At 52.8% G+C, this 25,273-nt stretch overlaps 2 protein-coding genes across 9 annotated transcripts in view; one reads left to right on the plus strand and one right to left on the minus strand.

Annotated features, from left to right (window-relative positions):
* The window catches only part of Nphp4 (nephrocystin 4), an 84,659-nt gene extending 76,501 nt beyond the window's left edge, over positions 1 to 8,158 (minus strand). For 2 of the 4 annotated variants that reach the window (XR_015738020.1, XM_087906809.1), the window contains exons 1-2: positions 7,957 to 8,158; positions 1,164 to 1,344 (exon numbers count right to left, since the gene is read on the minus strand). Coding sequence is in view for 2 of the 4 variants with exons in the window: in XM_087906809.1 (XP_087762935.1) it covers positions 1,164 to 1,298 (135 nt within the window). In the remaining 2 variants the exon portion in view is untranslated. Of the gene's footprint in view, positions 1 to 1,163; positions 1,345 to 7,600; positions 7,708 to 7,956 lie in introns of those variants that run through there. The other 2 variants (XM_087906810.1, XM_087906811.1) reach the window with 2 other exon arrangements.
* Positions 8,159 to 8,333: 175 nt separating this feature from the next.
* Positions 8,334 to 25,273, plus strand: part of Kcnab2 (potassium voltage-gated channel subfamily A regulatory beta subunit 2) — an 89,708-nt gene continuing 72,768 nt past the window's right edge. For 4 of the 5 annotated variants that reach the window (XM_087906812.1, XM_087906817.1, XM_087906816.1 and 1 more), the window contains exon 1: positions 8,334 to 8,478. The gene's annotated coding sequence lies outside the window, so the exon portion shown is untranslated. Of the gene's footprint in view, positions 8,479 to 10,612; positions 10,785 to 25,273 lie in introns of those variants that run through there. The other variant, XM_087906814.1, reaches the window with a different exon arrangement.

Here is a 25,273-nt window from a genome sequence, read left to right on the forward strand (position 1 = left end):
CAACTGCCCATAACTCCAGTTCCAGAGATCTGATGCCCTCAGCTGGCCTCCAAAGTCACCAGCACACAACGGTACATATAAACTCATATAGACACACATACGTAAAAACGAAAAATATATTTATTATATTGCTTAGACTTTATGAAGTGCTGTACAGAAGCCAGACACTTCCGGTGGCATCTGAGACAGGACATTGTAGAGAAATTCACTGTCTTTGTGCGTCTTCTCAATTTCAAACTCCATTAATTAATTTTCTCAAACCGAGAATGGGTGGGGCTTTCCTTCCTGAAACTTCTAGCAAAGAGAAGGCTGTCAATTTTCAGATAGGGCCGCCAGAGCCGGTTCTAGCAGGGAGCAGTCCAGGGCCAATGAGAGACAAGTAGCTCCAAGCAGCTGGCTTCCCTCGTGCAGGTTCTGCTCGGCTTCTGGGAGATGAGGGTGTGCTGGAGCCCTCACAGGACTGAGGGTGAGAGAATCAGCATCAAGAGCCTGCTAAGTGGCACAGCTGTGACATGGCAGACACCGTAGTACCTAACCCTGCAGCAAACACAGGAAGCACTCCAGCAGCGGGCTTGGAACTGTGCACTCCTGACAGCCAGCAGTTGAATGTGTGAATCCTAGCACACAGCCAAGCAGAGGAACACCACGCACTCGCCGGCAGGGCTGACTGCTTTTGGATATCCCTGCAGGCCAAGGGTTCAGAAGGACACAGACCACATGAACGGACACACTAGCTCACACAGGCTCCCCGGAAGCTGAGCAGGGCACAGGCCTTAGGGTTCAAAGGGCTGGAGCAGCCAAGCACAAAGGCTTCTACAGCCTTGGCAGAGCTGCTGCCCAAAGCATCATCCTCCCAACTGTAAACGGAAGGAAGACCGCACAGGATCACAAACAAGGCATCTTTCTACACCTTGGCTCAGAAACAATCCAGAAGTCAGACTACCTGGGAGTCTACACTATGGCGCTATTGAGTAGAAATGCTGACCCAAGACCCCCTGTACTGAACAAGTGGCCAATTCCCATGTTCTGTGTCACTTGAGGACTGCCAAGTTCAAGGTAAAGGGCACAACAGTGAGACCCAAGGAGATCGGTGAAAATCAATGCTAATTGGAAGCCTCATCTCAGACAACAGCATTTGACAATCAATGGAAAAATCTCATTACCTGTTTAATTAGTGGCCCATCAAGCCACTTCAGGACACACTGGAATGCTGTGGACTCCTTCCCAAGCTGCCGTGCTCTCTGTGGGTGGGGAGGGACAAGCGTGTTTTGGGCGAAGGTTCTGGGCCAGTCACCCATGCTGCGCGTTCAACCTCACTTGGGCCTCCAGGACTCCCTGCACCATCTGTAGTGAAATAAAGGCATCAATTAGCCACCCGATGCTCACCTGACTTTCCCGGAAGAGCCTCCACCCCCCAGGACCCCCACACGTGGCAGCCCAGTCCTGCAAACCCCAATGCAGCAGCTGCATTGCCAACTTGAACCAATGCTGCCAAGGAAATATGCCAATCAGACACAACTACCGTGGGCTCAGTGGCTGGTATAAACAGGGAGCATGCAGGGCTACTGTGAACAGCCATACAGGTTAAGCACTGTACGAGGATGCCAAGCGTGAGTAGCGGATGAAGACCAAGCGCTAAAACGTCCTGGGAGCGTGAGCTAATGGGAGCCAGTGAGGTGCCAATCTCCATCTCTGCTGGTTCTGCACAGAGGGAACTATGGGCTTGGGAACAGACACTGCCAAAGGCAACTTGGGAGCAGTTACCTTGAGACAGGCATAGAAACAAGGGACAGAACGAGCAGGAGGCGGAGCCAATGAGGCTGAATGTCATCTCTAGAACACTGAGGTCAGTCGCCCAGAAGGGTTGGACTATGTGGCAAGGTTTCTTGTTGCCAAAGCCAGCATTACCAGCTTTTTACAGTCTCACCCATAGACGGTGATTGGAGGCCAATTCTAGGCACCGCAACAACAAGTGTGGGGGGAGCAGCAGTGTGGCCTCGAAGAGTGGCCGGTCCCCGACACCTCCACTGCTCTCGGCATTTCCACCCTGGTGGGGCACAGGCCACGGTGACAGCCGCGGAAGCTCTGTGGCTCCCTGTCAAGTCTGTCACCACACAGTGGAAACAGCTTCACAAGGCGGAGCCAGGAAGGTATTAATTTCACTACATCTGGACTGCTGGGTACACACAGCAAGGCGGTGATGGAAAACACAGAGTAAAGCACATGCCACGTCCGGTGCAAGCCACAGGCCGATGGCATCCCAGGGGAAAGCCTGCTGTGGCTGCTGCCTGCCCAGCCTGCTTTGCCGTTAACAGCACTCCAAAGACGAGGCAACGGCTAGGCGACCTCAGCTTCAGCTGACACTTTCTCAAACACAAACAAAGTCAACCGTAGTAAAACTAAGGGGGTTTCAAACAAAAGATTGAGAAACATCTGTTTCCTCCACCGCCAACCTGACTGCAGCATACTTCCAAGACCATCCCTGTGAGAGGGACAGAGACAAGGTGGATGCCATCCTCAAGGAATATGTGCTTATATGTGTAACTATGGGGGCGTTCTATGAAACTCAGGGTGCCAGCACATTCCAAGTGACCAACAACCAGTGACCATAACAGAGCAAACCCTGTGAGAATGAAAGATCCTGAGGCAGAAGCTGCTGTGTAGGAAGTCGGTCGGCGGGCAGGGACTCCACTGAGCAAACGTCCACACAGTGCTGCTGTGCACAGCATCCTGTTCTCCATCCTCAGCACCACGGAAACCAGGCATGGTGGCACACACCTGCAATGCCAGCAACTGGGAGACTGCAGGAGAATCAACACAAGTTCAAGGTCTGCCTGGGATAACCAGAGCGACATAAAGAGACTCTGTCTCCAAACAAAAACTACTGCTAAGGGGAGGGGGAAGCATTCAAGCCCAACACCCACCATGGGACCCTCCTCTTACCCAGTGGGGCTGGGTTTCCTATGAAGGCTTAAACCAAGACAGCAGATGAAAGAGGCGCAGAAGCCCAGAACAAACTGTCTCCTACTAAGTCGATGAAAGCATTGGCTCAAGCCCAAAGCCACCCTCTTCTCATCAATTTCAAAGTTTTTGTGTGTGTTATCATGTAATCAGATTACTGCTGACATTCTTAAGTTAACGAGTGTTTCTCGATGTTCCTGGGATCTGACCTCTCACACAGTGAACCTGAACAGGCAGAAATCACACACACTAAAGCCCGTCAGGATCTCATGGACTTCTAAAGGTAAAAGTGAAGGGCCATTCTAAGGGGTCACCCTCCATGCTCAGGGTGCATGAGGGAAGAAAATGACAAGACTGTCAACCGAACCTGACCTCCACACACACGTACACCTCAGGGTCCCCGGCTACATCCTAGCCTCCCCTGGTACACACCGACAAACCAGGCACCCCCTCAGTGGTCCAAAGCCACCATGTGGCTCTGTCTCTATGTGGGTGTGGCAGGCTACCGGGATGCCCTGCTTCCCCTGCTGTCTGTGAGAACCCAATTCCATGCATGAGGAGGACTGTCCCCAGTCCAGCCAGATGGAGCCATAGACAGTTTCTCTTGGGAGACTCGGTCTGGACTGACACTCTTGCACAGTCTGAAGCTGCCCAAGACTACCCAGCCCAGAATCCCAGGAGACACTCAGCTACCACAGGGAAATCCTGGTGCAGAAGCAGGCCCAGGCAGACTAACAGAACCAAGGTTGGGGTGGCTGAAGACAGCAGACAGAAAGTAGTGCCCCCATATCCACTGTGGTGAATGACACAAGCCAACAAGAGCCCCTGGAAGCTCCTGCCCCTCCCTGAGTCAGATTTTCTGGCAAGCTGAATACCAGCCTAAAACGTTCTCACCCTGATCCTGGACCCTGGAATATGTGACTTTTCACAGGAGCGAGGTACTGGAACAACAGGCAAGGCTGGAACATACACAGGACCCTTTCCTGTGAGAGACTAGAAAGAAGGCTTAGAAATAAAAACAGGGACCATAGCGAGGCCAAGGTCTCTAGAGGAAAGAAAAGCCAGGTACCAAGGGATGCAGGGTCCTTCAGGGACTAGAAATGACATCCTCAGCTGAGGTCCCAGAAAGCCTGCCCTGCCCACACCTTGATCTCAGCCAATTAGACAGATTTTAGATGTCTGATGGTCAGAACTGGAAAAAAATCAGAGTTTGTTGGCCCAAGCTACAGAGTCTGTGGCATTTAGTGACAGCAGCCATGGGAAGTTTATAGAGCTGCCCACTAAAGAAAGAGGTGTGGCCAACACTCACTCCAGGGCCACCTCCTACTGGAGTGAGGGGCTCCTGGACGGCCCTGTGTCTAGCCCCAGGCTTGCACAGCCCCTGTGCTTCTGCTGGTCACAGCCCCTGTGGCCTATCTGGTAGTCACTGCTCCCTGGCCAGTTCCTGGCAGAAGAGGGCTGTCCCTCCTGTGGCCTTGGCAGTCATTGCCCAGGAGAACGTAGGAAAGTCACAAACCAAACGGTGCTGCAGTGGAGGGGGCCTGGCTGGTCTTCTTCCTGAAGAGATGCTAGCCACTGTTCTCCAGATCAAACAGGCAAGATGGTATCTTTGAGAACCCATACCTGACAGCGCTGGGCGCATTTGTGGGGAGGAGGGCCCTCCTGACCCACGCCCCCACAAGCCCCTTGCTGCCCCTACTGCCAGTCAGGTTTACCATGGAGATCGGAAGGGCCGGCCTCCCCCCAGCACTCTGCAGAAACATTATCCAGGGCTGAGCGGTCAGTGTGGTCCTGGGAGACTGTGAGCTCCCTGAGTCAGCACCAGCCCTCAGAGAGAATCTGTCAGTGACTGGAAGAAATAAAAACTCCTGAGCAGAGAAGATAGTCTAAAGAGACGTGTCGTGACCCCAAAGAAGTCAGATCTCCCCAGGAATCCCATGCTGGGAGGAGGGAAGGAGATAGTCTAAAGAGACGTGTCGTGACCCCAAAGAAGTCAGATCTCCCCAGGAATCCCATGCTGGGAGGAGGGAAGGTCAAAGCCTTGGTGCAGAGAAACGTAAGAAGACTTCACAGTTCTGACTGATCAGAACACCCTGCAGGGGAGACTGGAGCAGAGACAGGAATGGGCCAGTGATGGACAGGACCACGTCCCGACCAGGACTGCTTAGTTATGCACACCTGCCTTGTTTGTGCCTAAACTTCAGGCTAGTAGTCCTAAGATGGACTTGGGGGTACTGGCCCCTGTTGCGCAATATTACATTTGTTGGTGCTGCGTTTGTTCAACTATGTAAAGATGTGCTGCACTTGTTTCGCCTTGCCTGCCTGTGGCACCTGACTGGTCTAATAAAAAGCTGAACAACCAATAGCTAGGCAGGAGAGAGGTAGGTGAGGCTAGAGGGCAAAGAAAATAAGTAGAAGAACTCTAGACTCAAAGGAAAGAGAAGAAAATGAAGGAGAAACAAGGACACATCTGGGGCCAGAAGCCAGGCAGCTGCCCATCAACCACAGAATAGAAAGATAAAAAACCCCGAGGCAAAAAATAGATGAAAAGAAACAGGATTATTTAAGTCAAAAGAGCTAGCCAGCAAGGAGCCTAAGCTAGGCTTCACAACTAATAAGAAGTCTCCGTATCATGATTTGGGAGCTGGCTGGTGGCTCAAAAAAAAAAAAATCCTGGTACAGGACCTGTAATGATATTTCATTTATATTTTAATAAATAAAGCTTGCCTAAAGATCAGAGTGTAAAACGGTTGTACTGACCAGCCTTACAGATCAGGCAGTGGTAACACACACCTTCAATTCCAGTAGCCACACTAGTTTGCCACAAAAACTGAGCAGTGGTGGTATACACCTTTAATCCCAGCACTAGAGAGGAATATAAGACAGAAGGAAGACAGAAGGAGACAGCTCTCAGACACAGTCTCATTCTGAGATTCCTGGAGGCAGGATCGCCATTTTGGACTGTAGAGGTAAGAGCCAGTGACTGGCTGTTTTGCTTTTCTGAAATTGGTTGAACCCCAATTTCTGTCTCTGGGTTTTTATTAATTGTCCTACAATGACCCTTTTACATGCTCCTCTTCTCAATGTGGCCACACCAAATAAATCTCTTTATCCACTTTTCACATTTATCTGACTCTCTCTGTCTTTTCTTTTTTTTTGTTTGTTTGTTTTTTTTTGTTTTTTTTTGTTTTCCAAGACAGGGTTTCTCTGTAGCTTTAGAGCCTGTCCTGGAACTAGCTCTTGTAGACCAGGTTGGCCTCGAACTCACAGAGATCTGCCTGCCTCTGCCTCCCGAGTGCTGGGATTAAAGGCATGCGCCACTACCGACCAAAATTTATCTGTCTCTTTAACCACTGAGGACAGGGGGCAAAGATCACACAATGGGGTTACCAGAACCAGGCTCATACCCTACAAACTCCAGTAACAGAAAAGTCTAGAAGAGGAACCAAAGGACCTCTGGGAAGAAAAAACATTAGAAAGAAAACTGAGCAGATTCCATGCTTTGAACCCAAGAAAAGGGACCACGGGCTCTCAACAAAAAACAGGAAGAAGACGGGTCAGCTTCTACCCAAGCCCAAGCAGAGTCAGGCACAGCACTCCCGATGTACTGTTCCAGTGAGTGGGTGTCATCACAGCCCACCTTACCTGAGAGGTGAGTTCACGGCTAACAGTAACTAATTCACACCCATGCCCCTCTCCTCTTCCCACTCAGGAAGCCAAATGGGGATGAGACGTCCAGAAGGGGGCAGCCAGAGCTCTCCTGGTGGGAATGTCCAAAGATGAGGGCCAGTTTTTTTTTTTTTCTCCTTAACTTCAGCCAAGATCCTTACCTTCCCTGCCTGCTTCCAATCTACAAGATGAGAGCTTGGGATGGTGTCTTAAGGCCTTCATTTCTGCTGGTCTAGTCAATAAATGTTTGCCAAACACCCGGTGTCTTCCAGAAGTAAAGAGACAAATGTCATCTCCAACAATATTAAACTGTAGTAAGGGAGAAACACAGGAGGGACAAGCGGGTGCATCTCATAGCACGGATCATGACCAAGACTCTTAACTCTTATATAGGTGACATTCCACAAATAGTGGTGCCAGCCTCAGGGAAGCCTGCTCCCCAAAAATGATGACCTGAGATTTACCTCCACTAGCCAGGGGAGGAATGGGGCGTGGAGGGCTTATCTATAAATTTAATTAAGGGGTGCTTGCCATGCCTTCATTCACCCTCTGCCATGGGACTAAAGATGTGGTCTTCACCAAAGTAGTCTCAAAGATCCCTGGGTACAAACACTAGAACGAGATAGTGCTAGGGCAGTTTGGGGCACAAAAAAGAATTGTGGTCCGTGGAAGCTGCATGGCTGAGCTGCAAATGAGACCAGGATTGGACCATTCCCTAAACCCGCAAAGCCGGCTTCAGTGCAAATTTCCACGCGAGCCGCGAGCGCATCTCCCCGGACCAAGGCAAGACTAGGCCCACCGGGAACCCAGACAAGAACGTGGGCTGCAATTCCGAGCAATGAAGGAAGGACAGCCGACCCTGCGCCCCGAGGGCTAAACAAGGATAGGGCCAGGGACCTCACAGAGCAACGAGAATCGCAAGAACCTGAGCAAGCTGCACGTACTAGGACTGGGAAAGATGCACGCACACCTGGCCCGTGGGCATCTTTGAGGCTCTGGAGAGCTCACCGCATCCGTTTCGGCCCCGGACTGTTGCGGGAGCCACGTCAGAAAGCTGAGCACAAACCGAAGTAGACCCCGACGCCCAACTTCTGCTGGGAACCGGGATGCACCAATAGCGACGCAAAGGGGATAGGTGAAACCCACGCGACCTAGGCCCAGCCCTATGCCCCGTGCCGTGCCTTGCAAACACCAGATCGCCAATGACATGCGATATGTACAGCTCCACCCGAGACCCTGAGTTCTCTTCGAGCTATGTTGCCACCCGATCCTCCAAAACACGCACATTTCCCCCGCATTTGGTTCAGTCCACCGCTAGCGCGTTACCTAGGAGACCAGCACCGGATCCACGCTTCCAAGGACGTCCCGCACCGTTGATCCAGCGATCGGGCGGCCCGGTGCCCAGAGGAACCCAGGGTCTCGTGGGTTCAGCACTGGCTTTGGGGGGCGCTCAATCCACCTCCACCCCACGCGAGGAGTCCCGGCCTGCGGGACACGGAGCTCTCAGCACAGAACCAGCCTCTCGTCACTGTCTCCGTCAAGGCCGCGCAGCCAATGAAAACCCTAGTCCAGGGACCCGGACCCCGCGCGCGCCAGCCAATCGGCGAGCCGGCGGGAGCAGCATGATTTGCATGGATTTCAACGGCCTCCGCCAATAAAACTGTGACTGGCGTGAATCAGAGCCAATGATAGGCTGCTAGGGGCGTGGCTGCGGGCGTCCCACGAGGTAAAGATGCTGCGGGCGGAACCTGCGGGAGCGAGCGGGATTCGGGGGCGCTCAAGTCGCAAGGGCAGGGCGGGAAGGAAGATCCGGAGCGGGGCGCGGAATCCGGAGCTGGAGGCCCCCAGGTGAGTGCAGCTGGGAGACCCCGGCGGGCACCTGCGAGGCCGCGCTATCGCGGGTACCGCGGTCCCTCTCCATCTCATCTTCCCCAGCCCTGCATCCCTGCCCCCGCCGCGGTTCTCACCTCCTCGCCAGCCTCCCTTCCTCCTTCTCCACAGTCTCCCTGCCCCCACCCCACCCTTTCTGCTTCCCTGTCATCCTGCCCCACCTTTCAGGCGACATCCCGGACCCCAACCCCAAACTTCATCCTCGGCTCTACCCCCTCCCGCCCCGCATACTCACCTTGCCCTTGCCTCCCTGCTTCTCATCCTCTCTCCCGGCCTCTGCGCACTCCTAGTAGCTGTCTTCTCCATCCCTCTCCTTGTAGCTCCTCTAGACTCATTCTTCGTCCTTGCTACCTGCCGGGTGCCCCTTTCGTCTTGACCCCAGCTTCCCACCCATTCTGCTCCCAGCCCCTTCGATCCCCGCCGCCGCTGCCTCCACCATCATCACCACCGCAACCCTCTATTTTGTGATGCTCCCCAGCACCTTGACAGTCGTTGAATCTACACCTTGTCCCCTTTCCTCTGTCTCTAGACCTCTACCCCCACCCTCAGCTTTTCTCCCTATGCCCAGACCCTAGCTCTAAGCACATTCCCTATTCCCTACCTGCTGCTGCTGCAGGATGCGGAACCCAACTGCTGCACTGCTGCCTGCTGCAGTATCTGCAGCAAGGTATACCTACCCACCTGCCCTTCCTCCCTCCCTCTCATCTGGCACACCCTGCTTGCTTCTCCTGGCACACGTCCTGGGGTCTCCTGCAGGATGCCTCCTGCACCCTTTGTTGCCTGCTTCCCAGCCACCATCTCCCTTCTCACCCATCCCCCTCTTGCTGCTCAGTCTCACTTTGTGATTCAGCGTTTTTGGGGTTGATAACTTTCTTTGCTTACTGGTGTGAAAGGAACCTGTCTTAAAGGCAGGTGGTCTGGGCTCCGAAGGGATGAGAGCCACATCAGAAACCAGACTTGAACTGCCCGTTTGGAAAAGGGGCGGGAGTCAAGGACCCACCAGTGGGGGGCTGCCTCTTGCTCCATTCCGTTTGTCTGCCCTGTGTTGAACCACATCCAAGGGGAGATGACATAAGTAATAGCTCTTGGAGAGATGGGCTATTAGCATTTATGGAAATTAATACATCTACATCGCAGAGCAGGAACACCAGGTTCGGTCCACAGCTGTCCCGCTGTCTGTCGCTTCGGGGTTTCTTGTTTCTTTGCAATTTCTCCTCCCCCTCAGAACTCCAGCCCCCAACTCACTTCAGTGCCAAGAATAAGCTTCCACCCTGCACTTCAGACGACACCCGGGCCCCACGTTGCAGGGGATGGGGACCTGTGTGTATGAGGAGTCCCAGCGATCCACCCGCTTCTTACTTGGTCAATGTATGTTCTGCAGAGACCAGGCTAGTGTGCAACTACTGGGGCCCTGGCCTTGAGTTTTTCCAGCGTGGAGCCCTCAAAGTGTACTTGACTCTTGAGGTCCTGTTGGTCAGGCCCAATCTGCAGCCTCCCCAAGGGAAGCTGTCCATGTCTACACCAGCCTTGGTGGTACTTACAGTGCTGGGCTGTAGCAGTACCCTGTCTGGAAAGCAGCCTGGGGGAGACTCACTTCTAAAATAGAGATTTATCTTTTTTGCCTCTTTGCTACACCAGTCAACAAATGCCCTGTGGGTGCCTAGTCAGAATCTAGGTACTGAGCCAGGCAATGGGCAGAGAAAGACGTATCACAGAAAAACGTGAAGCCCTTTTCACACGTTTCTAGAGAGTCCGGTATCCTGTGCGTGTGGATGTGGAGCCTGGATGAGGGACATGTATACAAAAGCTGTCAGCCCCGGGAGACAGGGAACTGTGACTCTCAGGCCACACATTCTGTGAAGCCAGAGGACCAAGAATTCTGTGGCTGCCCCACACAGAAAATGCCCTACCCTTGGGCTGGCTTCTTTGTCTTTTCAAATTCACCTCCAGTGACTGGGAGGAAATGGCAGGCCCCCATGTTGATGTGGCAGTTTCTGGGAAACGCCTGGAGGGAGGAGTCCTTGCCTTGTGTTTGTGGGTCCTCAGCATGGCAACTGGGCAAACTGGAAGAAACACCTCTACCAGTCTTACAGTGCCGGGGAAAGTGTCCAGTTTCTGAGGACACTGGCTGGAAGGAGCGTGTGTTTGAGCCTTGGTTAAATTCCCAGTGGTCTTTATGTCACCAAACGCCCCAGAGCTAGAGTCACGTAAGGAGACAGAACAGCTGGTCCAGGCATTTCTCCGTCGTCTCTCCCAGCAGCCAGGTAGGAAGATTCTAATGTTCCAAGAGTCTTGACTACCCAACAGCCAGCCATCTCCTGCCCCGGAGGACAGAGATTCATTCTTCTTGAGCCCGGCTCACACCGTGGCTGGCTGAGCTGGAGGAAACCAGTACCCCGAGGACACAATGGCTGCCCTTTGGGAAGGCCACTGGTCAAGAGGTATCACTGACATTTCTAGAAGCTCTTGTGGTGTGCCAAAGTGACAGGACTGTCACCTCTCAGGAATGGGGTGGAGTGGGGGCGAGTACCACTGACCACGACAAATTCTCAGGGACTCCAGTCAGCCCGACCTGGGAAAGTCCCAGCGCAGAGACGCTGTTATTCATGCCCGTGTATTTAGAGGGGAGGCAGGAAGCTGGCCTGGGCTCTGGGTGCTGTGAGAGGAGGAAGAGAGTCCTCACTGGAACTGCATTGCTGGCCTTACTTCACATCTAAGCCTTAGGAATAATGCTGTGGGGTAGGCTTTTTAACCTACAGGGGAAACTGAGGCATAGAATGGCAAGGAGTCACACCCTGGCCTCCCAACTAGTGAAGGGTCTTGTTCAGCCAGGACTGGGTACCACTTACCCAGTGCGTGATCCTGCCAGGCTCCAGCCAATGCCAGAAACACTCAGCTCCGTGGGATGAATCTCCCCAGATGTCCAAGAGGTCCAGGGTTCCAAGAGATACCTGAACTGGGTATGACTTATCTTTGGAGTGGGTCTGTCAAGAGTGAGGTTCTTGGTGCCACTGGGCTGAGCTCTTCTGGCTTGTCCAGTGCCAAGGAGGCAAGAAGAACAAGAGAGAACACATGTCTGAATCAGGTGGACTCATCCGGTCTCCATCCCTTCTCTAGGAATTGGCCCTTTGTCCTGAGCTCTGCTCTGAGCCGCTTCTAGGTCTCTGCATCCTCCACAACATGTAGTGAGCTCCTCAATGGCTGGTGCTCAGAACACACTGGCCACCCTGAGTGTGTCCTGCATCAAGACGTCTCAGTTCCTAAACTCATCCCCTTGCTGGATGGGGTTTTAACAGACTTCCTCCCCCCCCCCCCCCCCCGCCACTCTGTGGAATGGTATGTGGTTAGCTCCCAGAGACCTGGGGGGTAGTTCCATATGGTTGGGACTGTCTTGGCCAGTTTAGTAGCATGCCTCTCCTGAGCTTCCTCCATATACGTAGCCAGTCTGCTCTCTCTTGCAAGCTGGCTAGGTCCAGAAAAGTAGGATTGGGAAAGGGGAGGACCTGCAGTCCGGCCGTGGCTAGAATGGTTTTTCTCCTTGTGTTCTCACTGAGCGGTTACAATCCATCACCCAACCCAGTGGCTGCAAGCCACACATCTTGGTCCTTTTTCAGTTGCTATAACAAGATCCCCACAGCTAGGTAATTTATAAAGAACAGAGGTTGGTGGTCTTCTGCAGGTTCACTGACAAACGTGCCCGCTTTTTGAATTCTACCTCCCAAAAGTTTCGTCTTTTCTTCTTTCTCCAAACATTGGCTAGAGCTCTAAGTCCATCTGCCCTGACACCCAAGACACATTCTCCTCTGTCCCCTTTTCCCCACCTCCACTCCCGTGCAGCTGCTTGCTGCAGCTCTACCTCAGCAAACACAACTTTTCTCCCTTTCTCCTGACACCTGCTGAGATCTTCATTTTGCCTCCCCTATCATTTGGTCTTTCAAATCCCAATAAAATTATCTTCGTTCTTGCTGTGAAGAGAAATTAAAAGAAAAGAGACAATAATGCAAGTTTATTTGGCTTAGAGTCCTGGAGGCTGCAGAAACCAAGAGCATGGCACCTCATTTAGAGCAAGGGCTGTATCGTTGCATGGCATAGGGCATGGCACCACAAGGCAAGCAAGCATATGTTGGCCCAAGTCTCTCTTCCACTCTATAAAGTCTCCACCAGGTCTGCCTTGGGGTCCTACCCCAATGCCATCATCTCATCCTGATTGCCATTCAATGACCCCACCTCTGAAAACCATCAACATAGATGCCAAAGTTTGAATGAGAGTGTACACCATGGGCTCATGTTTTCAACACTGACTCCTCAACTTGGACCTTTAAGAGATAGGGACTAGCTGGCAGAAATGAGTTACCAGGGGTGTCTTTTTGAATGCACAGCCCAGGCCCTGGTTCCTTTGTCCACCACATAAGATGCATCTACCACAAGCTTACCAGGCCATGACTTCTGCTGTGCCTTTCCCACCATGATGGACTGAGACACTTTAGACTATGAGTCAAAGTCAGTCTGTCCTTCAATCGATTATTTTTGTTGGGGATTTTGGTCATGTGACTCAGAAGTCATGAATGTCATAAGAATGCGAGGTCTAAAGACACCAGCCACCCCCTCGGATCTCCCCAGTGAGTGAGCCACTACTTGGCCCTTTGGTTATTGTGGTCTTACCCTCTGGGCCCCTCCCAGTCCAGTCTTGGTACTTCAGTCAAGACTTGGTTCTCCAGCCTCTGGCTATCTTCCTATTTTAATTCATGCATCTCCCTTCATCTGACATGGTGGAATATACCCCTCAAGGGTACACCCAGAACATTCCTGACACAAAGCAGGTTCAGCCAGTGTCAGCACCTTCCAACTCTAGGCCATGTTTGAGCCCTAAGCATAGCACTTTCTGGAACCCAGTTTAGTTCCCAAGAGCAAAGCAACTCAGACCCTGAGACAGCTTGGGAGAACCCAGGAGACTGTTCGCTATGTAGGAGGGGGAGGGGAGCAAGAGCACCCATTGACCCAGTCTCCCTTGCCTCCTAGATGCGAGGGCCAGCATGCCTTCCCATGTCTGTGTGCCTGACCGAACGCTGCAGCCAGTGGGCAGAGGGCCTAAGACACCATTCCTTAAGGCATGTGGCATGTTTTCATCTCCCATCTCTTCTCAGCCATTTCATGGTCCTTCATCATGAACTCAATCCTTGATACCCACATGCTGTCAAAGGATCTAGAACTCTGCTCAAGAGCCCAACCATCCTGACGGCCCGTGGCAGCAGGAGCTCCCTCCCTGCTCCTTCTCAATGTAGGAGGGCCCGGGTAACTAGAATGTGTGGACAAAGAGATTACCATGAATCTACTCCGAAGTTTAAAGCATGATTGTAAATTCATAACTACCATCAATGTGTAAAGACGTTCCCAAAACACGCTGGAAGAGCACAGGAGCAAGACCCACCCAATTCTGCCTCAGGGCTAGGAGTTGGGACGACAGAGAAGACCCTGCTGATGGGGACGAGAGATGAACAGGGAAGACAGGCATGGTTGTGATAAGCAGAGGTAGGAAGGGACTGTCTGGGAGGACCCCTGCGTAGTCAGGTCATGGGGGAGGGGCGCTGGGACAGTTGAGCCACGGTGAGAATCCAGTAGGCGTGTGGACATAGGTGGAAAGGAGATGCCGAGGGCTTCAGGCCGTGGCCTTGCAGTCTGTGCCCAGGAGCCTTGAGAAGGAGTCCTGAGGTTCAGCTGGGACCTGGGGTAGACTGCCTGGTCACCTGACAGCTAATCCTGAGAGTGGGAAAGAGAGAGAGAACACACCCAGGAATGGATGCTGCGTTAAGTAGGGGAGGGGAAGGGAATCCTGGATTATTCCACCAGGCTCCAGGCTCCTCACTGAAGGTGCTGGTCTCTCTGTTGTATGTCACGCTGATGCAGGAAAGATCCTGGAAGTGATCGTAGCTGCGCTAAAGTGTCCAGCTGGCGGTGGTGGAATCAGGACCCAGATCCCATCCCTTCTGGCCGACCCTGTGGACACCACTGCCTGGGGGGCCCTAGATTTTGACAATGAAGAGGGAGAAAGAAGGTGAGGAAGAGCTGGGCTCGGGAAGTGACAGGCTGCCCCCAGGAAAGTCGTATTTCCGTCCAGCACCCATCTGTGATGCAGCCTTGTAGCTGGTCTCTCGTAGGTGGTTTTCGTGGTACGTTCTTCTGTTTCCTAACTTACTGAGGTGCTTGGGGGGACACTCTGGAACTAAGTGATCATGATGCATCCATTAAGCCTCCAGTGGCCCTGCTTCATGCCACCACAGAGCAGTGAGTATGGGCCACGTGACATCCCGGTAGAGCCAGTCATGGGTGCGCCTGTTGGGTCTGCAGAGCCTGTGGTCTGAGCAAACCACACAGACTGAGGGTCCCCCATGGAACTGGGTGGACCCCATGGTTCGTAGAAACCTAGATGTAAGGGTTCCAACCCCACGCTTAGAGAAGCGCTCCTAGTTATGTTGGTCTGTTGGTGAACTTCCCTAACTCTACTTTTACTTAAAGCTAAACGACACTCGAGGGAAGGTTTTCTGATGGTTGGAAGCTCTGGGGAACAGCATTCACCAAGGTGTCATTAGTTCTCAGGGAAGTGCAAAGCCGCGTTCTCCTGGACTGGGCCGCTAGCTTTTATCAGCTTTGAATCTAAAGGTGGCAGAGCTGAGCAGGAGGCAGCTCTTAGTCTGCGAGGCCTCCTGGCAGGGGGTGTGCACAGGGGTGCTGTTGGTCCAGCTCTTGGGCAGAGCTGTGTAGAGGGATTGACTCTGGTCACATAGACACCACTGATTCCCTGCTGTTCCCAACCGCTCCCTGGGTGCCCCTGCTCCCTGGCTCCCCTTCTCTGCTCCCCTCCCCTCCTATCTCTGCTCAGGTGGCTCCTCTCACCCCCAGCGCGTATTGCCTTTCCCTGGCAATGTGTAAAGGGTATTTTTAGTCACCCAGGCCAAGAGGTGTTCAGGTGTCATGCCCAAGAGTCTCGGGGCCATCTTGTTCCCTTTCTTCTGCGGATAATGAAGTGCCTAGAGCAAGACTGCAGATCCTAGCACTTCCCGAGGGGACACAGGTGTACCTCACTCCTCACAGGAGAGCAGGCCTGAGCCTCTTGTTTACAGTCTACTGTGTGAGGCAGAGGGTGGCTCAGGGGACCTCAGTGCCTGGGACCTCAGTGCCTATACTGCGGCACCTAGGGGCTCTGGGGACGCTGTCCTGCCTTCTTATCCTGACAGTTTGAGAATGACCACTGAGAACACATGGGTCAGCTCGCATGGGGCATGGACACTGTTTCACTGGTACATGTAACAGCTACAGTGGGCCCCGAGTCCAGAGGCAACGGTGGCTTTACCCAGAAAGGACGTTTTCAGGTGAAGCGTGCAGGCTGCCCCCTGGGGCCTGCTGTTGGCCCCGCGTGCTGTGGTGCTGTGCAGGGTGTGCTGTCTTCTCCCCTTCTGCTCTGCAGTGAGACTTCTTCTGACCAGAAATATCACTCTTCACAGTAACCATAAATTGAGTGTGATCGCTAACCTCGGGAAACATGACAGTAAGGGAAGGAACTTATGATCAGAGGACCAAGGGACTCCAGGGACCACCACGGAAATGTGTGCTGTTCAGTGGACTTGAGAGCACAGTGTCTGCAGTGGATGAGGGCAGGAGAGGTGGAGCTAGCCCTGAAACCTGAAGCAGGAATAGTAAAAACCCAGAGACAAATATTCGGGTTCAAGTGGAAGATGAGAGAAGCAGAACAATGAAGTCACTAGAAAAGTCTCCCCTTGCCAAGGCTGGACGACTGCAGATAGAGGGCCGAGCCTCTGTCTCCTCCTCCAGTGCTGGAATTAAAGGCGTGTGACTCCCTAGTACTGAGATTAAAGGTGTTTTATTCATGCTGCAGAAACACATGGCCAGGAGGTAGCATTGAGACCAGAGGAGACAGCACACGGTGTCGGGCATCGTTAGGAAAGGGGTTGGTTGTCCTTCTGAGTTAACCAAAGATCTTGGGTCCCAAACATCTTCCAAAAAAAAAAAATGTCCAGCCTCCTATAGCTGAGGTGGTCTGCTTGCTTAGTGTGTGAAAGATGATAGCTGGCCAGGGTCACCCCACCTCAGCGCCCCGAGCACTGCCTCTGAGCCCACGGCATCCTCAGGGAAGGTCACAGACCCTAAGCTGTCCATGCAGCCACCCTATCTCCAGACACCCACACACAGGCCCATGTGCCTAGCTGGTCCTCCCTCCCTGCCTCACCGACTTCAGAAGGTTCTGGTAAAGCTCAGTGGGTACTGCTGGTAGGGGATGCTGTGGAAAGGGTTGCACCCTACCCTGCAGCAGCCGATAACCATGGTAACTGTGGAGAGCTTCAGGGGTGTCCCAGCCACCTGCTGTGTTGTATGGGTGCCCAGACCTGGCCAGGCCCCAGGGTACACCATGTGGAGCAGTGGGAGGTAGGGGGAGCCCTAAGCCAGGGGACCCTCCTTGCAGCTCCTGGAAGGGACAAGAGAACACCTGTCCCCAGACTCAGCAGGATGCTGGTCCAGCCATCTTGTTCAGGGTTAGAGCTAAAGTCTAAGACTCCTGTAACCAGTAGCCTGAGGCTCCCTCCAGACTCTTCACCTCCGTGATGCCTGTGGGTCAGCCTCTTCCTCATAAGGAGAGGGAAACAGACTGAAGTGAACTCCTTCTTGTTGGCAGAGCTGGGGTCAGCATGCTCCTGACCCAGCACCCTCTGTGGAGCTGGGATGGGGCAAGAGCCAGACAGGGGTGAGGTGATCCTCTTCCACTGAGACAGAGAACCCTACTCCTGGGTGGAAATCAGACCTGTGCTAGACCCTCCCCAGAACCCCATTCTGGGCAGCAGATCTGTTCATCCATCAGGGGCTCCCCACTTCTAGGCTCCATTCTCTAGGAAGCCCTTTATACATGATGGTGAATTTCATTGGCACAAGGGGCAGCCCACTACAGAACGCAGCAGGCACCATGTCTCTTTGACCAAACCAGATCAAAGATCTGGTTTTGGAAACCAGATCCAGACTGATTTCACAGACTTTAAAAGCCCTGGTTCCCAGAAGGTAGTATATTTGCCTCCCAGTCCCTCTCTGACCTAAGTGCTGCTGGCCCTGGTTATAGACAGAGCTGAACCTGCCGAGAAGTCATGTCTCCATCCGTCTGCTCTACCCCGAGGAGCTGCCCTGGGAAGCCTCAGGACCGAAACCTCTGTCTTGGGTATCCTCCAGGATCTCACCCTTCCTAGGCTAGAACTGGCAGGCGGAGGGAGCCCTTCACAGCCATCGAGGGCACGAGACTTGGCTCATACTAACCGTGGTGTTGAAGAACTCTTAGTCTTGCTTAGAGCACTCTGAGCCACAGAACGCACCACAGGTGAGGCCCGAGACAGGGGACAGGGACACATCCCTGAGGCAAGGAGGCTTCAGACACGGTGCCTGTACATAGAGGCAGCCGTGGTCCTGGCACTGGCATCTCAGTCTGATGGTGTCGGTGTGATTGGGTTGTCCCTCAGCCCTCCAGCGTCCGCACTGCTCCGCCAAGGCAGGACGCGGCTCCTATTTTTACAGTAGAGACATTAACTGTACAGCCCTGACTGTCGCTCTGCCAAAGCCGTCCCAGGGCCTCCAGACCAAGTGTTCCCAGAAGACAGGCAGAGGAGGCCAAGTAGCTCCCAGCATGCCTGTGTAGAGAAGAGTGGACAGCTGAGTGTGTGCCCTCACTGGAGGGAGAGCCCGAGCTGACCCTGAGAGCTAAGGACAATGACTGTGCCAGTCATTGCCGCCTGTACTGCAGTCGATTGTTTAGATCGGCAGCTGGCCTCCGTCGTGGGTCAGCTCTTGAGATGTTCCAATACCTTACATGTACTCGCTCTCAACCCCCTGGCTACCCCCACCTACACAGTCCCCATTGGGATTGTCCTAGACCTGGGCCTTGCCTGTATCACAGTTAGCAAAGGACAGAGTTCTTTGGTGGTAGACTCCTCTAAACCCTACCAAGGGCGTCCATTCCCACCTATGGTCCACAGCCGTAAGCAACCCAGGATAGCTGGTGATGCAGCCCAATATAGAACCAGAAGTTTACTTAAAACATCATTAGATTATTTTGAATTTTTTGTAATTGTATTGGGTGTTCTGAGTCATGAACTTATATATGAGAAAGTCATGTCCCGGTGTCACATAAAATAAATGTCTGTGCTCTTGTGACCACAGACTAGGTTGGACACCCATGAGATAGACACCCCAAGGACTACCCCATCAACCAGGCAGGTGCTCACCCACTCACTCATGACTTCATTCCTGGGCCAGGGGCACCATAGTGCCAAGAAGCAGTGAAATGGTATGAAGGCCCCCAGCTGACTGCCCATGCATGGTGGCATCGTCCAGACAAGAGGTTCCTGTGGGTGTCTTTCTTTCTCTCCTTCACATGTGGACACTCAGACCTCCACCAGAAAGTGATTGATATAGTCACCGTGGTCACTATTACCTATTTGCTTGCACCCCCGGCAAACACCTAGGTGCCTGTGTGCCTTCACCCTATGCCAAATTGTCCCAAACAAGGACCGGTCATGAGTGGCCACATCCCTCCCTCCTGCTAACAGTCACTAGTCTCCTCCCCCCCAACCCGAGATGGGATCTTACTATGTAGGTGTGACTAGCCTGGAAGACACTATGTAGACCAGGCTGGGCTTGAACTCAGGGAGCTCCACCTGCCTCTACCTCCTTAATACTGGTATTGAAGGTGTGTGCCACCACGCCTGGCTTCGACATTGCGTCCTTCATCTCCGTTCTTCTAATTGAGACTGTAGCAAGCATTCATGAACAACTCACTATCTCCCTGTGGCCCGATAGGATAAGGTCACACAAGCATGGTTTTGGGATCTAGGCTTTAGACCTGTATTGTGCAGTAACTCTCCCAAATATGCCCACCGTGTCCGTGCAGGAGTTTCACCACAGTACCTCCCTGTTAATTATGTGATGTTGAAGACAGTACCCCACGGTTTTCTTTCTCATCTCTTTTACTCATCGAGACTTTAATGGATGGGGTGAGGTGCAGCTGGCTTTCAGACTGCTGGTGGATGTTCCATGGGCAAGGAATTAATCTTTCATGTTTCTGTCACGTGATACCGTTGAGAGGGTAATCCTCTTTGAAACCGTTTGTTATTTATTCGTACTGTCCCCTGGAGAGTAGGGATGAGCCCAGCCTGCCGGGCTGGCACATGGGAATACTGGAGAGCAGAACCCTCCAGGACACCTCCCTCTGCCACCGAGTACGCGGCGCTGGGAGGCACATCGCTTCAGACCCCAGGATAGTCTTCTCCCAGAGAAGGCTGTTTCTTGACCTCCTCACAACCTGCTATCTTGGGTGAAAGGGCTTAAAAGTTGGGGCATCCCCTCTCCCCATCCACACTTCGGTTTCAGCCATCAGTGACCTCAGCCTGAAAATAGTAAAAGGAAATTATTAGAAATAAACAATTAGTAACTTTTAAGTAAAATTTTAGGGTATATTTTAATTGTTACTTTATTATTGCTAATCTGTTAGTGTGTCTAATTTCTCAGTTAAGTTTTAGTGTGATCAGGGTTGTATGTAGGAAAAATCTTGGTACTACTTGAGATTTCCGATATGGGGGCATCTGGGACCCCATGGATGTGGAAAGCTAGACATATCCTTTCCCTAGTACCGCAATCAACACGGCTCAAAACAGCCGTATGTCTTCTCTCATCATTCAGGAGGGCTGAAATCCAAAGTCTGTGTGTGAGCAGGACCACCCCTTTGTCAGTGCTGGGGACAAGGGATCTTCTTCTGGGTCCTCTGCTAGGACTTTCTGTGGTTCTGGTGGCTGCGGTCTGTGGCGTTCCTTGGCTTACAGAGGCCACCTCAGCTTCCTCACCATGTGCCTTCGGTGTCTGTCACCTCTGAAGTGGCATTTGTCACTTCAGGTGGAGCCACACTGGTGCAGGGTGAGCTCATCTCAGGGTCTTTATCTTAAGCATCTCCACAAACATTTGGCTAAATAAGGTCACATTCACAGGCACCAGGAGAAGGGGCTTAGATGTAATTTGGGGGTGATAACACCCACCGCAGCAGGTTCCCACGACTGTTCTCCACCCAATGCCCACCCCCTCAGACACACACCTTAGTGCTCCACCTGGGAGCTTCCATGGCTTACTTTGTAATCTGGTGATCATTCTCCCTCCAGCAGGGATTATAAATCAAGTGTTGCAGGCTGAGATGGTGAGACAGTGGTGGGGTATGGGAGCCGAGTGCCATTATGTGGGATCTTGTCTCAGAAAAAAACAGCCGTGGGGCCCACGCCAGGGCTAAGTACCCACCCCGTGACTAAGAGGAGCAGGATTCATCGTAGGGGCTCATCTGCTCGTTCCAGCTGGCAGGTTTCAGGGGCACAACCCCTCCTGATTTCGGAAGCTCAGCATCCCAGGATGGCGCAGGCTTTGCCATTATGAGGAGACCGTCCCAGCACGGGTGACAAGACACAGCATCCCATGGGAGCAAGTGGGAGCACCACAGTATAAATTTCCCATTTAGCAAGCCAGGCTGGCTTCCTCCCGGGGGACCAGATTCATGCTGTGGACTTGAGGGAAGGCCCAGGGAAAAAGTATCTTAGAGGCTGGAAAATGGGGCCACATCGGTACCAGAGGCAGCTCACCTGCCCCAGTGTCTGCCAGTGGAAATGAAGTCAATGCGCTGGTCTCTTCAGGATGGTGGCTGAGGGCCACCTTCCAGGCACCAACAGAGCTGCTGAGAGCCACACCAGGCTCTGGGGATCAGTTCAGGTGCCAGGCACCTGGCTGGACACAGTAGCTAGAGTGTCTTTGTCCAGGGATGCTCAGAGACAGGTGGTCCCCATCCAGCAACTACCACGGAAATTGTCATCATTCAAGAGGGATGACAGCACCAATCATCCCCCCAAACAAGCATCATGTCCAGCCACTGTGAGGTTTATTCAGAGAGCAAGGAACCCCATCCACACTTGGGGGCAGGGATGTTCAGTTGCTCAGCAACATTGGGTAGTACACACAGTTAAAACCCACCCTCCACCCAGACAGCAGCTTGTTCCATCTGTCCATCCCTGCACGGGGCTGGGTGCTAAGCAGTCGGTGTCCCCTCCCGCGCCTTGCTGAGTCAGGCACTGGGACACAGTCTCCTAGGGACAGATTCTGTTTCCTCCCCCCCCCCCCCACTGGGCTTCTCCTACTCGGCATTTTCTTTATTCTTTTACATAGATGCTCCAGCAAGGAGCAGGAGAAGCTTCCGGTCTCTGCAGACACTCCCCGGTCTCTCTCTCTCTCTCTCTCTCTCTCTCTCTCTCTCTCTCTCTCTCTCCCTCCCTCCTACTCTCTACCCTGTGTGATAGGGTGGTCCTCCTTCCCCCCCTGTCTACCCCACCACCAGCCCAGTTTGTTGGTCCTCCACTAGATACAGAGTTTCCACCTCTGAGATTGCAGGCCAGGTAGGCACAACCACAGCTGACCCAGAAGCGGCTGGGCTACTGCAGCAGTGACCAGGGTTCAAAAGCACTGAGGCGGGCTGGTGCTGCCTGGGATCCTCACAGGTTTGCATGAGCTGCCCCCTGGGTGCGGGTAAGTGTAGAAACCAGGAGGCACTGCCTCCCTAGTGACCCCGCTCTCTGGCATGGTGAGATAGGAATTCTGCAGGCTGGACTGTTAGACCACAACGATTAGTGTTTTATAAGAAGACAACAAACTAAGTCCGTGTCCTGTGCTGTGTGATGGCCCGCCTGCTCCTCAGGGATGGGGTCCTTTGATGGCTGTATATTCCTTAAAGGACAGGACAACTAAAAGGCAAAGGACTGACCTTCAAGGGGACAGAAAAGAGGCTACAGAAGCGGGGTTGGCTAGAGGGTCCTAAGCACAGCTGCCACCAAAGATCTGTCTGCCTGGCAGAAGATGTCTCCCACTCGGGCTATGCTTTGGGTCCCCCGAAAGGGTCTGGGGAGTCCTACCATGCTCCTTCTGAGAACAGCTGCAGTGAGCTCCAGGCAAGAAACCCAGTGTGCCCACAGGTAGGAAGACAAAGGCAGCCTGGGTACATTCTGCCCCTGAGAAGCAGAAATGGCCCATCTCTTTCCCACAGCTGAAGGCCACACTCTCCACATCCATGTTTGAAATGGGTCCTGGATGGATACCTACACCCTGGGAATAAGACTGTGGGTCCCTCAGCTGGCATTATGAGGCCACTAATCCTCTGGGTCAGGGAAGGAGTCCTGGACCATTTGTCTTTTCAGAGCAGCGGGAGGCTGGCTGGAAGATGGGGCAGCTGTGAGGGTCGGTCCACAGGCAGGAAGTTCAAGGACAGCTCCATGGCCTGTGGTGGAGCGGCCAGCCTGTACGCTGTGAGGCCATTCCCCAGCCTCACTTTGGGCAGATGAACTGATGGAATTGGTGGCAGTTCGGCTAGCGGGTAGAACGGCACCGTCTGCATGTGTGTGCGTGAAGTCAGAAGGGAGGCCCCCAGCCTAGGTCTCCCCACCGGAGCCTCCAGCCAGGACTGGCTCTGGTTACAGTGTCTTGCCTAGGTTCTCCCTCCGTGCTCTTGGGCAACTTCCTGTAATGGGAGGAACGCTGACACACTTTCACAGAAGGGGTTATAAATTTAGCTTTAAAAGAAAAAGGTACTGCAAACTGACCTGGAATTCACTTTGTGCCCTGGGGTTCCACTCTGGCGGGTACATACCTCCCCATGGGAATCCTGAGAAAGAGGCCATGAGGCCCATGGTCACCAGGGAGCATTCCCTGGCCCTCAGTGTCCCATCCTGACACACACACACACACACACACACACACACACACACACACACACCGACCCTGGCAAGTGTTTCTCTCACTTAGTTCTCCAATCATTTGATTCACGTGTGCATGCCACCAGTCCGACTACTTGGCTCTCCTATTTCCTTTTAGTCAGCGTTCATTGTTTGTGTCTTTGTTTTGAGACAGGATCACACATGTTGTCCTTGGCTGACCTAGAATTCACTACGTAGAACAGGCTGGATTTGAACTCACAGAGATCCTCCTACCTCTGTCTCCCAAGTACTGGGATTAAAGGCGTGCACCACCATCCACAACTAGTTAGTGGTAGTTTTTATTAACTATTCTGAAACAAAACTTGCTATCCCTGTGCCGAATCCAGTGTTTCTTGCCTTCCTTAAGAGGAAACCGGGAAAATTTTCAGACCCTCACCGGCGGGACCAGAACTGCACAGGACATGTTCTGACAATCCAGCCTTGTGGGTCCTAGGGACCCCAGGATGAGCACTCACCTCCTTTGCTGGGAATTCTGCCCCTGTCACCTCCAGTCATCCAGGCTCCCGTAGTTCACAGGTGGAATGCTGATTGAAAATCATCTGTGGTGTCAAGGGCAAGCTAAAGAGGAGAGGAACAAAAGAGATGGCAAAGCTCAGGTTTAACAGTCAGTCCCCCATACCACTCATTAGCTGAGAGTCCAGTCCTCCGTACCTCTCATTGGCTGAGAGTTAGTTCCCCATACCACTCATTGGCTGAGAGTCAGTTCTCCGCACCTCTCATTGGCTGAGAGTCAGTCCCCCGTACCTCTCATTGGCTGAGAGTCAGTTCCCCATACCTCTCATTGGCTGAGTAGAGAGTGGCCACAGCAGCATCTGGGTCCCCAGGAACTGGCCTAGCATTTCAGTGTCAGAGACTTAAACTAGAAAGCCATAGAGAGTGTTCTACAGAAAGCTCCGCTGAGATCTGGTAGAGAATGTTAGGAAGCTCGCTCATGAATCGTATTGGCTTTGCCGTGGGAATGCCTGCCCCAGCCCTTGACCATACAGAATGCCTTTCAGAAGGCTCAAGTAAACAGAACATTGGTAATGGAAGGTGCAACGCCTTCCATGCTGCTCACCCAAGGGAAATCACCATGAAGACCTGGTGTATAGGTCTCTGTAATAAAGCTGGTGACTAGCAAAGTTCCTGGTTCATGGAGAGGCCTAGCATCCCTTCCAGCAGCAGGATCACGGATAGAGGCTGTAGGCATGAGAACAAGAGGGAGGCGTGCACAGTACTGCCTAAGACAGATATGCAAGGAAACAAACAGTGTGCAGAAAGGGCAGGGAGGTTGGGGACTGGAAATGCAGAGGGTATCTAAGTGTTAAGCTAGGAACTGGGCTTGAGACCGAAGGTCAGAGGCAACCACTGAAGGTGTTGGAGCAGTAGTTCTCAACCTGTGGATCATGACCCTTTGGTGGGGGGGTCACATGACCCTTTAATAGGGGTCATCTAAGCCCATCAGAAAACAAAGATATTTACATTATTATTCATAACAGTAGCAAAATTAGTTACGAAGCAAGCAGCAATGAAAATAATTTTGTGGTTGGGGATCACCACAACATGAGGAATTATATTAAGGGGTCTCAGCATCAGGGAGGTTGAGAACCACTGTGCTGGGGTAGGACTGGCATAGTAGTCAAGGCATAGCAGCCGAAATCAGGGTAGAGAAAAATACTTTGGTCTCTAGTGACAAATGGAAACCATAGTCCAAAGAGGAGCTCCCAAAGCAAGTGGTAGAGGTGGTTCTGACATGGAACACGCCGGGGACACCCCTACGGAACAAGCCAACACCTGGAACATAGGGTAGAGGGGTGGGAAAGAGTACAGCCATAGGCCCTTAGCTCAGAAGGCAATGAGCGGAATTGTCCTGCGGACACTTGTGGGGAGGAGTCCAAGAGCAGACCACCAAAAGCAGTAGTACGGGAGAGTGA

The sequence above is a fragment of the Myodes glareolus genome, chromosome 6, assembly GCF_982192425.1.
Source record: "Myodes glareolus chromosome 6, mMyoGla1.1, whole genome shotgun sequence".
NCBI classification, from domain to species: domain Eukaryota; kingdom Metazoa; phylum Chordata; class Mammalia; order Rodentia; family Cricetidae; genus Myodes; species Myodes glareolus.